A 15,846-nucleotide genomic window follows, 5' to 3' on the forward strand; every position below is an offset into this window, starting at 1 on the left:
CCCCTCCCCCTCCCCCCCGCGTTCCTCCCTCCCCCTCCCCCACCGCGCTCCCCCCTCCCCTCCCCCTCCCCCACCGCGCTCCCCCTCCCCTCCCCTCCGCCATGAGCTCCCCCCTCCCCCTCCCCCCCGCGTTCCTCCCTCCCCCTCCCCCACCGCGCTCCCCCTCCCCCACCGCGCTCCCCCTCCCCTCCCCTCCGCCACGTGCTCACCCCTCCCCCTCCCCCCACCGCACACCTCCCCTCCCCCTCGCTCCCCCCTCCCCCCCTCCGCGCTCCTCCCTCCCCCTCCCCCAATGCGCTCACCCCTCCCCCTCCCTCCCCCGCGCTCCCCCCTCCCCCTCTCCCCGTGGCCCCCCTCACCTCCTCCGGTGTGGGCGAGTCGGTCGCTGATTTGAGTTGCCTCACCGTCTCGTTGCGATTGACCTTCACTGAGCCCAGGTCGAGGCTGGAGGACAATTTCCCTGTGAATGGGGTCCATTAAACACACGTTAGACCGGGTACATCGTCTCGCCAGGAAACCCCCCCCTCGCCAACTCCTCCCCTCCCTCCCTCGCTCACCCCCGCTCGCCCCCTCCCTCGCTCCCCCCCTCCCTCACATTCCCCCTCGCCCCGCCCCCACTCTCCCTCCCTCCCTCGCCCCACTCCCCCCTCCCTCGCTCCTCCCTCCCTCGCATTCCCCCTCGCTGCCTCCCTCACCACCCTCCCTCGCATTCCCCCTCGCCGCCCCTCATCCCCTCCCTCCCTCGCCCCACTCCCCCTTCCCTCGCTCCTCCCTCCCTCGCATTCCCCCTCGCCGCCCCTCATCCCCTCCCTCCCTCGCCCCACTCCCCCTTCCCTCGCTCCTCCCTCCCTCGCATTCCCCCTCGCCCCGCCCCCACTCTCTCTCCCTCCCTCGCCCACTCCCCCTTCCCTCGCTCCTCCCTCCCTCGCATTCCCCCTCGCCGCCCCTCATCCCCTCCCTCCCTCGCCCCACTCCCCCTTCCCTCGCTCCTCCCTCGCATTCCCCCTCGCCCCGCCCCCGCTCTCCCTCCCTCCCTCGCCTCACTCCCCCTTCCCTCGCTCCTCCCTCCCTCGCCCCGCCCCCACTCTCCCTCCCTCCCTCGCCTCACTCCCCCTTCCCTCGCTCCTCCCTCCCTCGCCCCGCCCCCACTCTCCCTCCCTCCCTCGCCCACTCCCCCTTCCCTTGCTCCTCCCTCCTTCGCTCCCCCCATCCCTCACATTCCCCCTCGCGCCCCCTCACCCCCCTCCCTCCCTCGCCCACTCCCCCTTCTCTCGCTGCCCCCCTCCATCCCTCGCCACCCCCCCCCCCACCCCCTCCTCCCTCCACACCAGCAGTCAGAGAGCTGCTCACGTTTCGCCGTGTTGTCGTCCACGATCTTGTAGACTTTGTAGGGTTCGGAGATGTCCAGCTGGGAGCGCTGGGGAACCTCCTCAAACTCACAGCTCTTGTTCAGCGCGCACCGCAGCCGGGTCTTCCAGGTCGCTGGGTCCACCTTGTCCCCCTCCTTGTACTTTCCCTTGAACGTGGCCCAAGCCTGTGCAGAGAGAGCGCGGCCCGTTAACGGAGACAGAGCCACCCCCTCCCCTCCAACCACCCCCCCACATCCCAACACTATCCAGGGTCAGCATCACACTCCCAGGGCAGGTACAGGGGGTTAGATACAGAGTAAAGCTCCCTCTACACTGTCCCATCAAACACTCCCAGGGCAGGTACAGGGGGTTAGATACAGAGTAAAGCTCCCTCTACACTGTCCCATCAAACACTCCCAGGGCAGGTACAGCGGGTTAGATACAGAGTAAAGCTCCCTCTACACTGTCCCATCAAACACTCCCAGGGCAGGTACAGGGGGTTAGATACAGAGTAAAGCTCCCTCTACACTGTCCCATCAAACATTCCCAGAGCAGGTACAGCCTGGGATTAGATACAGAGTGAAGCTCCCTCTACACTGTCCCATCAAACACTCCCAGGGCAGATACAGCACGGGGTTAGATACAGAGTAAAGCTTCCTCTACACTGTCCCATCAAACACTCCCAGGGCAGGTACAGCACGAGGTTAGATACAGAGTAAAGCTCCCTCTACACTGTCCCATCAAACACTCCCAGGGCAGGTACAGGGGGTTAGATACAGAGTAAAGCTCCCTCTACACTGTCCCATCAAACACTCCCAGGGCAGGTACAGGGGGTTAGATACAGAGTAAAGCTCCCTCTACACTGTCCCATCAAACACTCCCAGGGCAGGTACAGCACGGGGTTAGATACAGAGTAAAGCTCCCTCTACACTGTCCCATCAAACACTCCCAGGGCAGGTACAGGGGGTTAGATACAGAGTAAAGCTCCCTCTACACTGTCCCATCAAACACTCCCAGGGCAGGTACAGCATGGGTTAGATACAGAGTAAAGTTCCCTCGACACTGTCCCATCAAACACTCCCAGGGCAGGTACAGGGGGTTAGATACAGAGTAAAGCTCCCTCTACACTGTCCCATCAAACACTCCCAGGGCAGGTACAGCACGGGGTTAGATACAGAGTAAAGCTCCCTCGACACTGTCCCATCAAACACTCCCAGGGCAGGTACAGCACGGGGTTAGATACAGAGTAAAGCTCCCTCTACACTGTCCCATCAAACACTCCCAGGGCAGGTACAGCACGGGGTTAGATACAGAGTAAAGCTCCCTCGACACTGTCCCATCAAACACTCCCAGGGCAGGTACAGCACGGGGTTAGATACAGAGTAAAGCTCCCTCTGCACTGTCCCATCAAACACTCCCAGGGCAGGTACAGGGGGTTAGATATAGAGTAAAGCTCCCTCTACACTGTCCCATCAAACACTCCCAGGGCGGGTACAGCACGGGGTTAGATACAGAGTAAAGCTCCCTCTACACTGTCCCATCAAACACTCAGTGTGTGACCCACTGACCCTCACCCAATCCCCCCAACAGAAATGAGACCTTTCATCCCCTCTGTGAGGGATGAATGTGACGCCAGGTCCCAGAGGGTGAATGGTCAGTGTCCCACCATCGGTGGCCGGGCCTTCAGCTGTGCAGCCCCCAAGATCTGGAACTCCCTCCCGAAACCAACTGACTCTTTCATCCTTGAAGACGCCCCTTAAAACCTACCTCTTTGACCAGGTTTTGGTCACCAATCCCAATAGCTCCACTGACTCCATCCCTCTCCCCAACTCCGATCTGAAACAGACTGTTCACAACCTAGCCGTCATATTTGACCCTAAAATAAGCTTTCGGCCACATATCCCCAGCATAACTAAGATCGCCTATTTCCACCTCTGTAACATCGCCCGTCTCCGCCCCCTGCCTCAGCTCATCCGCTACTGAAACCCTCATCCAATCCTTTGTTACCTCTAGACGTGACTATTCCAACGCACTCCTGGCTGGCCTCTCACATTCTCCCCTACGTAAACTAGAGGTGATCCAAAACTTGGCTGCCCCATGTCCTAACTCGCACCCAGTCCCACTCACCCATCACCCGCTGTGCTCACTGCCCCGTGTCCTAACTCACACCCAGTCCCGCTCACCCATCACCCCCCTGTGCTCACTGCCCCGTGTCCTAACTCGCACCCAGTCCCGCTCACCCATCACCCCCTGTGCTCGCTGCCCCGTGTCCTAACTCGCACCCAGTCCCGCTCACCCATCACCCCCTGTGCTCCCTGCCCCGTGTCCTAACTCGCACCGAGTCCCGCTCACCCATCACCCCCTGTGCTCGCTGCCCCGTGTCCTAACTCGCACCCAGTCCCGCTCACCCATCACCCCCTGTGCTCGCTGCCCCGTGTCCTAACTCGCACCGAGTCCCGCTCACCCATCACCCCCTGTGCTCGCTGCCCCGTGTCCTAACTCGCACCCAGTCCCGCTCACCCATCACCCCCTGTGCTCGCTGCCCCGTGTCCTAACTCGCACCCAGTCCCACTCACCCATCACCCCCTGTGCTCACTGACCTACACTGGCTCCCGGTTAAGCAACGCCTCGATTTCAAAATTCTCATCCTTGTTTACAAATCCCTCCATGGCCCTCGCCCCCTCCCTATCTCTGTAATCCCCTCCAGCCCCACAACCCCCCGAGATGTCTGCACTCCTCTAATTCTGCCCCCCTGAGTATCCCTGATTATAATCGCTCCACCATCGGTGGCCGTGCCTTCTGTTGCCTGGGCCCCAAGCTCTGGAACTCCCTCCCTAAACCTCTCCGCCTCTCTACCTCTCTCTCCTCCTTCAAGACGCTCCTTAAAACCCACCTCTCACCTGCCCTAATTTCTCCTTATGTGGGTCTGTGAAATGTGTTTAGTTTGTGTCTCAGACTATCGCTGTGACACGCCTATGGGAGGTTATAGGCGCTATATAATGGTTGTTGTTGTTAAAGTTGGGTCTGAAACCGTTGCCGAATTATTTCCGATCAACGTAAAGTTAACTGACCCCAGGGCTGAGAGACGCGGCCTGGATTTACACAGGCACATAAGATCCAGGAGCAGGAGTCGGCCATTCGGCCCCTCGAGCCTGCTCCACCATTCAATGAGATCACGGCTGACCTTCGACCTCGGGTCCACTTTCCTGCACTGTCCCCATATCCCTCGATTCCCTCAATATCCACAAATCTATCGATCTCTGCCTTGAGCCTCCACAGCCCCCTGGGGCAGAGAGTTCCAAAGACTCACCACCCTCTGAGTGAAGAAGTTTCTCCTCATCTCAGTCCTAAATGGCCGACCCCTTATCCTGAGACTGTGACCCCTGGTTCTAGACTCCCCAGCCCCGGGGGGGAAACACCCTCCCTGCATCTACCCTGTCAAGCCCGGTAAGAATGTTGTATGTTTCAATGAGATCACCTCATTCTTCTAAACTCTGGAGAATATCGCAGTCTACTCAATCTCTCCTCATAGGACAATCCCCCCATCCCAGGAATCAGTCTGGTGAACCTTCGCTGCACTCCCTCTATGGCAAGTATATCCTTCCTTAGGTAAGGAGACCCAAACTGTGCACAATACTCCAGGTGTGGTCTCACCAGGGCCCGATATAATCGCAGTAAGACGTCTTTACTCTTAGACTCAAACCCTCCTGTACTTGTGTTGCAAGTTATCGGGGGCAGGGGAACTTACCTTGAAAATGGCAGCGTCCTCGTCGTGCCTGTAGTCTTGCTTGCCTGCGTGCTTCCAGGGGATGCGGAACATTCCCAACTTGCGGTCCTCCCAGACCAGGCCCGGGTACAACCCACTGTCCACCTGCTCAAACATCCATTGCTTCAGCTTCCGGGTACACCGCACTCGCCCACGCATCCTGCACACCGCGGGAAATAAACAGCGAGACTGGCGATGAGACGGACAGCCGCCCGGGTCCTCCCGTCACCCGCCCCCCCCTCCCCCGTGACACGCCCCTCCCGTCACCCGCCCCTCCCCCGTGACACACCTCCCCCCGTGACCCACCCCCCCGTGACACGCCCCTCCCGTCACCCGCCCCTCCCCCGTGACACACCTCCCCCCGTGACCCACCCCCCCGTGACACACCCCTCCCGTCACCCGCCCCTCCCCCGTGACACACCTCCCCCCGTGACCCACCCCCCCCGTGACACGCCCCTCCCGTCACCCGCCCCTCCCCCGTGACACACCTCCCCCCGTGACCCACCCCCCCGTGACACGCCCCTCCCGTCACCCGCCCCTCCCCCGTGACACACCTCCCCCCGTGACCCACCCCCCCCGTGACACGCCCCTCCCGTCACCCGCCCCTCCCCCGTGACACACCTCCCCCCGTGACCCACCCCCCCCGTGACACGCCCCTCCCGTCACCCGCCCCTCCCCCGTGACACACCTCCCCCGTGATCCACCCCCCCGTGACACGCCCCTCCCGTCACCCGCCCCTCCCCCGTGACACACCTCCCCCCGTGACCCACCCCCCCGTGACACGCCCCTCCCGTCACCCGCCCCTCCCCCCGTGACACACCTCCCCCCGTGACCCACCCCCCCCGTGACACGCCCCTCCCGTCACCCGCCCCTCCCCCGTGACACACCTCCCCCCGTGACCCACCCCCCCCGTGACACGCCCCTCCCGTCACCCGCCCCTCCCCCGTGACACACCTCCCCCCGTGACCCACCCCCCCCGTGACACGCCCCTCCCGTCACCCGCCCCTCCCCCCGTGACCCACCCCTACCCCTGTGACCCACCCCCCCCGTGACACGCCCCTCCCGTCACCCGCCCCTCCCCCCGTGACCCACCCCCCCGTAACACGCCCCTCCCGTCACCCACCCCTCCCCCCGTGACACGCCCCTCCCGTCACCCGCCCCTCCCCCCGTGACCCACCCCCCCGTGACACGCCCCTCCCGTCACCCGCCCCTCCCCCGTGACACACCTCCCCCCGTGACCCACCCCCCCCGTGACACGCCCCTCCCGTCACCCGCCCCTCCCCCCGTGACCCACCCCTACCCCCGTGACCCACCCCCCCCGTGACACGCCCCTCCCGTCACCCGCCCCTCCCCCCGTGACCCACCCCTACCCCCGTGACCCACCCCCCCCGTGACACGCCCCTCCCGTCACCCGCCCCTCCCCCCGTGACCCACCCCCCCGTAACACGCCCCTCCCGTCACCCACCCCTCCCCCCGTGACACGCCCCTCCCGTCACCCGCCCCTCCCCCCGTGACCCACCCCCCCGTGACACGCCCCTCCCGTCACCCGCCCCTCCCCCGTGACACACCCCTCCCGTCACCCGCCCCTCCCCCCGTGACCCACCCCCCCGTAACACGCCCCTCCCGTCACCCACCCCTCCCCCCGTGACACGCCCCTCCCATCACCCGCCCCTCCCCCCGTGACCCACCCCCCCGTGACACGCCCCTCCCGTCACCCGCCCCTCCCCCGTGACACACCTCCCCCCGTGACCCACCCCCCCGTGACACGCCCCTCCCGTCACCCGCCCCTCCCCCGTGACACACCTCCCCCCGTGACCCACCCCCCCGTGACACGCCCCTCCCGTCACCCGCCCCTCCCCCGTGACACACCTCCCCCCGTGACCCACCCCCCCGTGACACGCCCCTCCCGTCACCCGCCCCTCCCCCGTGACACACCTCCCCCGTGACCCACCCCCCCGTGACACGCCCCTCCCGTCACCCGCCCCTCTCCCCGTGACCCACCCTTACCCCCGTGACCCACCCCCCCGTGACACGCCCCTCCCGTCACCCGCCCCTCCCCCGTGACACACCTCCCCCCGTGACCCACCCCCCCGTGACACGCCCCTCCCCCGTGACCCACCCCCCTGTGACACGCCCCTCCCGTGACCCACCCCCCCGTGACACGCCCCTCCCGTGACACGCCCCTCCCGTCACCCGCCCCTCTCCCCGTGACCCACCCCTCCCCCCGTGACCCACCCCCCGTGACACGCCCCTCCCGTCACCCGCCCCTCCCCCCGTGACACACCTCCCCCCATGACCCGCCTCCCCCGTGACAGGCCCCTCCCGTCACCCGCCCCTCCCCCCGTGACCCACCCCCCCGTGACAGGCCCCTCCCGTCACCCGCCCCTCCCCCGTGACACACCTCCCCCCGTGACAGGCCCCTCCCGTCACCCGCCCCTCCCCCGTGACACACCTCCCCCCGTGACAGGCCCCTCCCGTCACCCGCCCCTCCCCCGTGACACACCTCCCCCCATGACCCGCCTCCCCGTCACCCGCCCCTCCCCCGTGACACACCTCCCCCCATGACCCGCCTCCCCGTGACACGCCCCTCCCCCGTGACCCACCCCTCCCCCCGTGACCCACCCCCCGTGACACGCCCCTCCCGTCACCCGCCCCTCCCCCCGTGACCCACCTCCCCCATGACCCACCCCCCCGTGACACGCCCCTCACGTCACCCGCCCCTCCCCCCGTGACCCACCCACCTCCCCGTGACCCTCCCCCGTGACCCACCTCCCCCCATGACCCACCCCCCCGTGACACGCCCCTCCCATCACCCGCCCCTCCCCCGTGACCCACCCCTCCCCCCGTGACCCACCCCTCCCCCCGTGACCCACCTCCCCCCGTGACACGCCCCTCCCCCCGTGACCCACCCCTCCCCCCGTGACCCACCTCCCCCCGTGACCCACCTCCCTCCGTGACAGGCCCCTCCCGTCACCCGCCCCTCCCCCGTGACACACCTCCCCCCGTGACCCACCTCCCCCCGTGACAGGCCCCTCCCGTCACCCGCCCCTCCCCCGTGACACACCTCCCCCCGTGACCCACCTCCCCCCGTGACAGGCCCCTCCCGTCACCCGCCCCTCCCCCGTGACACACCTCCCCCCATGACCCACCCCCCCGTGACACACCCCTCCCGTCACCGCCCCTCCCCCGTGACACACCTCCCCCCGTGACCCACCTCCCCCCGTGACAGGCCCCTCCCGTCACCCGCCCCTCCCCCGTGACACACCTCCCCCCGTGACCCACCTCCCCCCGTGACAGGCCCCTCCCGTCACCCGCCCCTCCCCCGTGACACACCTCCCCCCATGACCCACCCCCCCGTGACACACCCCTCCCGTCACCGCCCCTCCCCCCGTGACACACCTCCCCCCGTGACCCACCTCCCCCCGTGACAGGCCCCTCCCGTCACCCGCCCCTCCCCCGTGACACACCTCCCCCCGTGACACACCTCCCCCCGTGACAGGCCCCTCACGTCACCCGCCCCTCCCCCGTGACACACCCTTCCCCCCGTGACCCACCCCCCGTGACACGCCCCTCCCGTCACCCGCCCCTCCCCCGTGACACACCCCTCCCCCCGTGACCCACCCCCCCGTGACACGCCCCTCCCGTCACCCGCCCCTCCCCCCGTGACCCACCCCCCCGTGACACACCCCTCCCCCCGTGACCCACCCCCCCGTGACACGCCCCTCCCGTCACCCGCCCCTCCCCCCGTGACCCACCTCCCCGTGACACACCTCCCCCCGTGACCCACCCCCCCGTCACCTGCCCACCGTGACACTCCCCCCGTGACACGCCCCTCCCCCGTGACACACTTCCCCCCGTGACCCACCCCCCCGTGACACGCGCCCCCGTGACCTGCCCCCGTGACACGCCCCTCCCCATGACACACCTCCCCCCGTGACCCACCTCCCCGTAACACGCGCCCCCGTGACCCGCCCCCCGTGACACGCCCCTCCCCCGTGGCACACCCCTCCCCCCGTGACCCACCTCCCCGTGACACGCCCCTCCCGTCACCCGCCCCTCCCCCGTGACACACCCCTCCCCCCCGTGACCCACCCCCCGTGACACACCTCCCCCCGTGACCCACCACCCCTTGACACGCGCCCCAGTGACCCGTCCCCCGTGACCCACCTCCCCGTGACACGCGCCCCGTGACCCGCCCCCGTGACACGCCCCTCCCCCGTGACACACCTCCCCCGTGACCCACCTCCCCGTGACATGCGCCCCCGTGACACGCGCCCCCGTGACCCGCCCCCCCGTGACACGCCCCTCCCCCATAACACACCGCCCCCCGTGACCCACCCCCCCGTGACCCACCCCCCGTGACCCGCCCCCCCATGACACGCCCCTCCCGTCACCCACCTCCCCCTGTGACCCCCCCCGTGACCCACCTTCCCCCGTGACCTCCCCCGTGACCCACCTCCCCCCCGTGACCCACCTCCCCCCGTGACCCACCTCCCCCCGTCACACACCCCCCCCCCGTGACCCACCTCCCCCGTGACCCACCCCCCCTGTGACCCCCCCCGTGATCCAACTCCCCCTGTGACCCCCCCCCGTGACCCACCTCCCCCTGTGATCCCCCCCGTGACCCAACTCCCCCTGTGACTCACCCCCCCGTGACCCACCTCCCCGTGACCCCCCCCTGTGACCCCCCGTGACCCAACTCCCCCAGTGACTCACCCCCCCCGTGACCCACCTCCCCCCGTGACCCCCCCGTGACACACCTCCCCCCGTGACCCACCCCCCCCGTGACCCACCTCACCCCGTGACCCACCTCCCCCCGTGACACCTCGCCCTGTGACACGCCTCCCACCGTGACCCCACCCACCCCCCGACTCCTGCCTGTGTGACCCGCCCCCAGTGACATGCCCCACCCCTGAACCCCCAGCATGACCTGCCTGTAATATATTTGCTTCCTGGGTTCTTGGCTTAAGAATTCATAGCAACACGTTGCTATTAAGAACCAGTTGGTTTATTGACAAAGGTTTAACGATCACACGACACATTACCGGTTCATCCACCGGGCTCACAACCACCTGCCCCATCGTGGATCCCCCGAACCCAACTGGCTGGGGTTTTATTGAGTCTTGTCAACATCATGTGACTGGCTAAGCCCCTCCCACCTCAACAGCTCCACAACCGGTGAGCATCTTCACACGGAACGTACATTACAAACCCCGTGGGACCCCCCCTTCTTTCCCCCCTTCCCCCCACCCCCCCTCACCACCACCTCCGTCGACCAATCATATTCCTTTAACTTGACCCCATGTCCCTGGGGGGTGAAAGGTTAAAGTCTGACCCACTACCCCACTCAGTCCCTCGTCAGAGAGAGACCTTGATACCACCCTCCCTACCCTGTCTGAGTCTGGAGGGGAGATGGTGGGCGGATGGAGGGGGAGGGGGGATGGGGAGGGGTAGGGAGGGGAGTTGGGGGAGGGGGAGGGAGGGGAGTTGGGGGAAGGGGAGAGGGAAGATGGGGAGGGAGGGAGAGGAGATGGGGGAGGGGGAGGGGGAGATGGGGGAGGGGAGAGGGGGAGGGAGAGGGAGGGAGATGGGGGAAGGTGAGGGAGGGGAGATGGGGGAGGGCGAGATGGGGGGAAGGGGAGGGAGGTGAGATGGGGAGGGAGGGGAGAATGGGGGAGGGGAGGGAGGGAGAGGAAGATGGGGGAGGGGGAGGGAGGGGAGTTGGGGGAGGGAGTGAGATGGGGGAAGGGGAGGGAGGTGAGATGGGGAGGGAGGGGAGAGATGGGGAGGGGGAGGGAGGGGAGATGGGGAGGGGAGGGGAGGGGAGGAAGGACAGTGTCAGCCGTGTCTCAGTGGGCCAGCACCCTCGCCTCTGAGTCAGAAGGTTGTGGGTTCAAGTCCCACTCCAGGGACTCGAGCACATAAATCCAGGCTGACACTCCAGTGCAGTACTGAGGGAGTGCCCGCACTGTCGGAGGTGCCGTCTTTCGGATGAGACGTTAAACCGAGGGCCCCGTCTGCTCTCTCAGGTGGATGTAAAAGATCCCATGGCCACTATTTCGAAGAAGAGCAGGGGAGTTATCCCCGGTGTTCTGGGGCCAATATTTATCCCTCAATCAACATCACAAAACCAGATGATCTGGGTCATTATCACATTGCTGTGTGTGGGAGCTTGCTGTGCACAAATTGGTGTTTCCCACATTACAACAGTGACTGCACTCCAAAAGTACTTCATTGGCTGTAAAGCGCTTTGACACGTCCGGTGGTCGTGAAAGGCGCTATATAAATGCAAGTCTTTCTTTTTCTTCTATAGGGGGCGATGGGGAGGGAGGAGAGGGGGGTGGAGGGGGACAAGGGCCAGGGGAGGAGGCTGGAGGGTCCGAGGGAGGGCGCAGCAAGGAGGGAGGGGGGTGGAGGGAGACAAGGGCTGAGAGAGGTAGATGGAGGGGCCGAGGAGAAGGAGGGTGGAGTGGAGGGAGGGATCGAGGGGGAGTGAGGGAGGGGGGGTGTGAGGGAGGATGGTGGAAGGGAGGGAGGGAGGGCAAGCAGGGTGAAGCGGAGGGGTGGAGGCTGGAGCGGAGGGAGGGAGGGGCTCGAGGGGGACTGAGGGAGGGGGCGGGGGGGGGAGTGAGGGAGGGAGGGGGAGCGGAGGGAGGGAGGGGCTCGAGGGGGACTGAGGGAGGGGGCGGGAGAGTGAGGGAGGGAGGTTGGATGGGGAGCAGAGGGAGGGAGGAAGGGAGGGAGGGGACACAGGGTGGAGAGGAGGGAGGAAGGGAGGGAAGGCGTCACACATTGTTTACCAGGCAGGAAATGAGGCAGAGAAGATTTGCAGAATTAGCAGAGCAGGCGAAGGGTTAACCGTTGAGCAGGACTCCTGCACCGAGGCAAACGAGTTCTCTTGCACATCCAGCCGGCCTGACTGAAGTTAAACTAGTTGCAGTCCCCGCTCCCAGTCTGCAACTGGTTTCAAAAGACAAGTTGCTATTTCATTGTTTGCACCACTCACTTGTTGCCTGCTCCCGTCGCTCCCCCGCTCGCTCTCCTCTCCCGCTCGCTCTCGCTCCCCCGCTCGCTCTCCCGCTCCCGCTCGCTCTCCCGCTCCGACAGCACGGGTCTTGCCCCGCTATTTGGCGTCAGGACCTCCCGGCTTGTTTCCCAGGTGCTCCGTGTCAACCCGGCTCCCCGGATTGGGCTCCAAGTGTCAACTCTGGGCTCCAGGTCTACGCCCCCCTTTTTTATAGACTCGGCTCAAGTCACCAGCTTTCCAAGAAATCACGTGACTATCTCTCCAAAGCCACTGTCGTCATACGCAGGCCGAAAGTGGGCCTGCAGAGGGAGCACTTCAGACTCAATCACTCCAACACACACACACACGCACACAGACACTCACACACACTCACAGCTCACACAGAACATCAGGAACAGGAGCAGGAGTCGGCCATTCGGCCCCTCGAGTCTGCTCCGCCATTCAATAAGATCATGGCTGATCCGATCATGGACTCAGCTCCACTTCCCCACCCGCTCCCCATAACCCTTCACTCCCTTATCGCTCAAACATCTGTCTATCTCCGCCTTAAATATATTCAATGACCCAGCTCCCACAGCTCTCTGGGGCAGAGAATTCCACAGATTTACAACCCTCTGAGAGAAGAAATTCCTCCTCCTCAGCGGCCCCTTATTCTGAGACTATGTCCCCTAGTTCTAAATTCCCCCATCAGTGGAAACATCCTCTCTGCATCCACCCTGTCCAGCCCCCTCAGTATCTTATACGTTTCGATAAGATCACCTCTCATTCTTCTGAACTCCAATGAGTACAGGCCCAACCTGCTCAACCTGACAACATACACGTGTACAAACATCTCACACACTTATACAGGTGCACACATTTTTTTTATATTCATTCCTGGGATGTGGGTATCGCATTTATTGCCCGTCCCTAAATTGCCCCTTGAGAAGGTGGTGGTGAGCCTCCTTCTTGAACCGCTGCAGTCCATGTGGTGAAGGTGCTCCCACAGTGCTGTTAGGGAGGGAGTTCCGGGATTGTGACCCAGCGACGATGAAGGAACGGCCGATATATTCCCAAGTCGGGATGGTGTGTGACTGGGAGGGAAACGTGGAGGAGCTGGTGTTCCCATGGACCTGCTGCCCTTGTCCTTCTCGGTGGGTAGAGGTCGCGGGTTTGGGAGGTGTTGCCGGAGAAGCCTTGGCCAGTTGCCGCGGTGCATCTTGTAGACGGTGCACACTGCAGCCACGGTGCGCCGGTGGTGGAGGGAGTGAGTGTTGAAGGTGGTGGGTGAGGGGGCATTACTTTTTGGAGCGGTTAGTTACAATGGAGTGACTTGCTGGACCATTTCTGAGAGCAGGTACGAGTCAATCACATCGCTGTGTGGGTCTGGAGTCAAAAAGACCTGCATTTAGATAGCGCCGTTCACAACCACCAGACGTCTCAAGGTGCTTCACAGCCAATGAAGTACTTTTGGAGTGTAGTCACTGGTGTATTGTGGGAAACGCCAATGTGCGAACAGCAAGCTCCCACACACAGCGATGTGATAATGACCCAGATCATCTGTTTTTTTGTTATGTTGATTGAGGGATAAATATTGGCCTCAGGACCCCGGGGATAACTCCCCCTGCTCTTCTTCCAAATAGTGCCCTGGGATCTTTTACATCCACCTGAGAGAGCAGACGGGGCCTCGGTTCAACGTTTCATCCGAAAGACAGCACCTCCGACAGTGCGGCACTCCCTCAGCACTGCACTGGGAGTGTCAGCCTGGATTTATGTGCTCGAGCCCCTGGAGTGGGACTTGAACCCACAACCTCCTGACTCCGAGGCGAGAGAGAGCTACCCCCTGAGCCAGGGCTGGCACTGCAGTGGCTTAGTGATATCAGCCAGATCGGGTTCACATCGGCAGATTTCCTTCCCGGATATTCGTGAACCACCTTTTTCTTGAGCGGTCCCTCGAATCGAGGGTGACTTGCTTCCACACCAAAGGGATAAGTTCAATGAGTTCCCAGGTGTTCCAGTGAAGGACCTAATATTCCAGGTCCTGAACTACATCCTGAAGGGTGGAAGATGCCTGTGGGTGGGTTTGTTTAACGTGGGGTGACCACACGGGGCTTGACAGAGCTCGGTCTTGGTCCAGGGGCAAGGGTTAACCAGGACGCCTGGGGACCAGCTCTGCTGCACGGACCCAGTGCGCCCACACATATCGCACAGTGTGGGCTGGGCCCGTGCTGTCCCTGGACCCCGAACTCTCACCCCTCCTGGGCCCCGAACTCTCACCCCTCCTGGACCCCGATCTCTCACCCCTCCTGGACCCTGAACTCTCACCCCTCCTGGGCCCCGAACTCTCACCCCTCCTGGACCCCGATCTCTCACCCCTCCTGGACCCCGAACTCTCACCCCTCCTGGACCCCGAACTCTCACCCCTCCTGGGCCCCGATCTCTCACCCCTCCTGGACCCCGAACTCTCACCTCTCCTGGACCCCGAACTCTCACCCCTCCTGGGCCCCGAACTCTCACCTCTCCTGGGCCCCGAACTCTCACCTCTCCTGGTCCCCGAACTCTCACCCCTCCTGGACCCCGAACTCTCACCTCTCCTGGACCCTGAACTCTCACCCCTCCTTGACCCCGAACTCTCACCTCTCCCGAGCCCTGAACTCTCGCCTCTCCCGGGCCCCGAACTCACGCCCCTCCTGGACCCTGAACTCTCACCTCTCCTGGGCCCCAAACTCTCACCTCTCCTGGGCCCCGATCACGTCCCTCTACAATCTCTCGCCGCTCCTTCGCCCCCTGACCTCGCCGCTCCTGCTGTACCTGCCCACGCTCCAATCACCGACCTGGGTTATGGTGACGTCCAGTCCGGTCGCCCTCTTCGCTGCCGTCGCTCTCCTGCTCGCGCTGTACCTCAAAGTGATATGTGCTCCTTTAAAGGCCCCGGCCTGCTGATTCTGTGAAAATAGCCGCGACTCACAAATAATGCGTACTCTCTGCAGTAATCGGACACCGATTAATGAGCACCAACCCTGGCTGATTCCTCCCCCGCTCTCTAACCCAGTGAGGGAGGTGGGGGGGCTGTTGGGGGCCACTGAACCCCATCTGTAGCCTGCTCCCCCACTCCCACCCCTGGCTACAGGCAGTTCACTCAGCACAAACTGGAGCTCAGTACCACACTGGGCTCCGTGTCGGAGGGGGCAGGGATTGAAGCTGTCAGTCCCCCTCGATCCAACTGCCTGCAAACGAGTTTCGAAGAATGAGGTGATCTCATTGAAACACACAACGTTCTTACCGGGCTTGACAGGGTAGATACAGGGAGGGTGTTTCCCCCGGGCTGGGGAGTCTAGAACCAGGGGTCACAGTCTCAGGATAAGGGCTCGGCCATTTAGGACTGAGATGAGGAGAAACTTCTTCACTCAGAGGGGGGTGAATCTTTGGAATTCTCTGCCCCAGAGGGCTGTGGAGGCTCAGTCTTTGAGTATATTCAAGGCCAAGAGTTTTGGATATTAAGGGAATCGAGGGATATGGGGACAGTGCAGGAAAGTGGGGTTGAGGTCAAATATGTCAAATGGAATGTTGGCCTTTATTGCAAGGGGGGGATAGAGTATAAAAGCAGAGAAGTCCTGCTACAACTGTACAGGGTATTGGTGAGGCCACACCTGGAGTACTGCGTGCAGTTTTGGTCTCCGTATTTAAGGAGGAGATATACTTGGAGGCAATTCAGAGAAGGTTCA

At 64.0% G+C, this 15,846-nt stretch overlaps 1 protein-coding gene across 3 annotated transcripts in view; it reads right to left on the reverse strand.

Annotated features, from left to right (window-relative positions):
* The window catches only part of LOC139235593 (interferon regulatory factor 8-like), a 39,738-nt gene extending 27,384 nt beyond the window's left edge, over positions 1-12,354 (reverse strand). The window contains exons 1-4 of one of the 3 annotated variants that reach the window (XM_070866625.1): positions 12,122-12,354; positions 5,098-5,275; positions 1,351-1,534; positions 360-460 (exon numbers count right to left, since the gene is read on the reverse strand). In XM_070866625.1, coding sequence (XP_070722726.1) covers positions 360-460; positions 1,351-1,534; positions 5,098-5,274 — 462 coding nt within the window. In that variant the 5' untranslated portion in view covers position 5,275; positions 12,122-12,354. The remainder of the gene's footprint in view (positions 1-359; positions 461-1,350; positions 1,535-5,097; positions 5,276-12,121) is intronic. The other 2 variants (XM_070866624.1, XM_070866626.1) reach the window with 2 other exon arrangements.
* Positions 12,355-15,846: the final 3,492 nt, after the last annotated feature.

This window comes from Pristiophorus japonicus, chromosome 23, assembly GCF_044704955.1.
Source record: "Pristiophorus japonicus isolate sPriJap1 chromosome 23, sPriJap1.hap1, whole genome shotgun sequence".
In the NCBI taxonomy this organism is placed as follows: Eukaryota; Metazoa; Chordata; class Chondrichthyes; family Pristiophoridae; genus Pristiophorus; species Pristiophorus japonicus.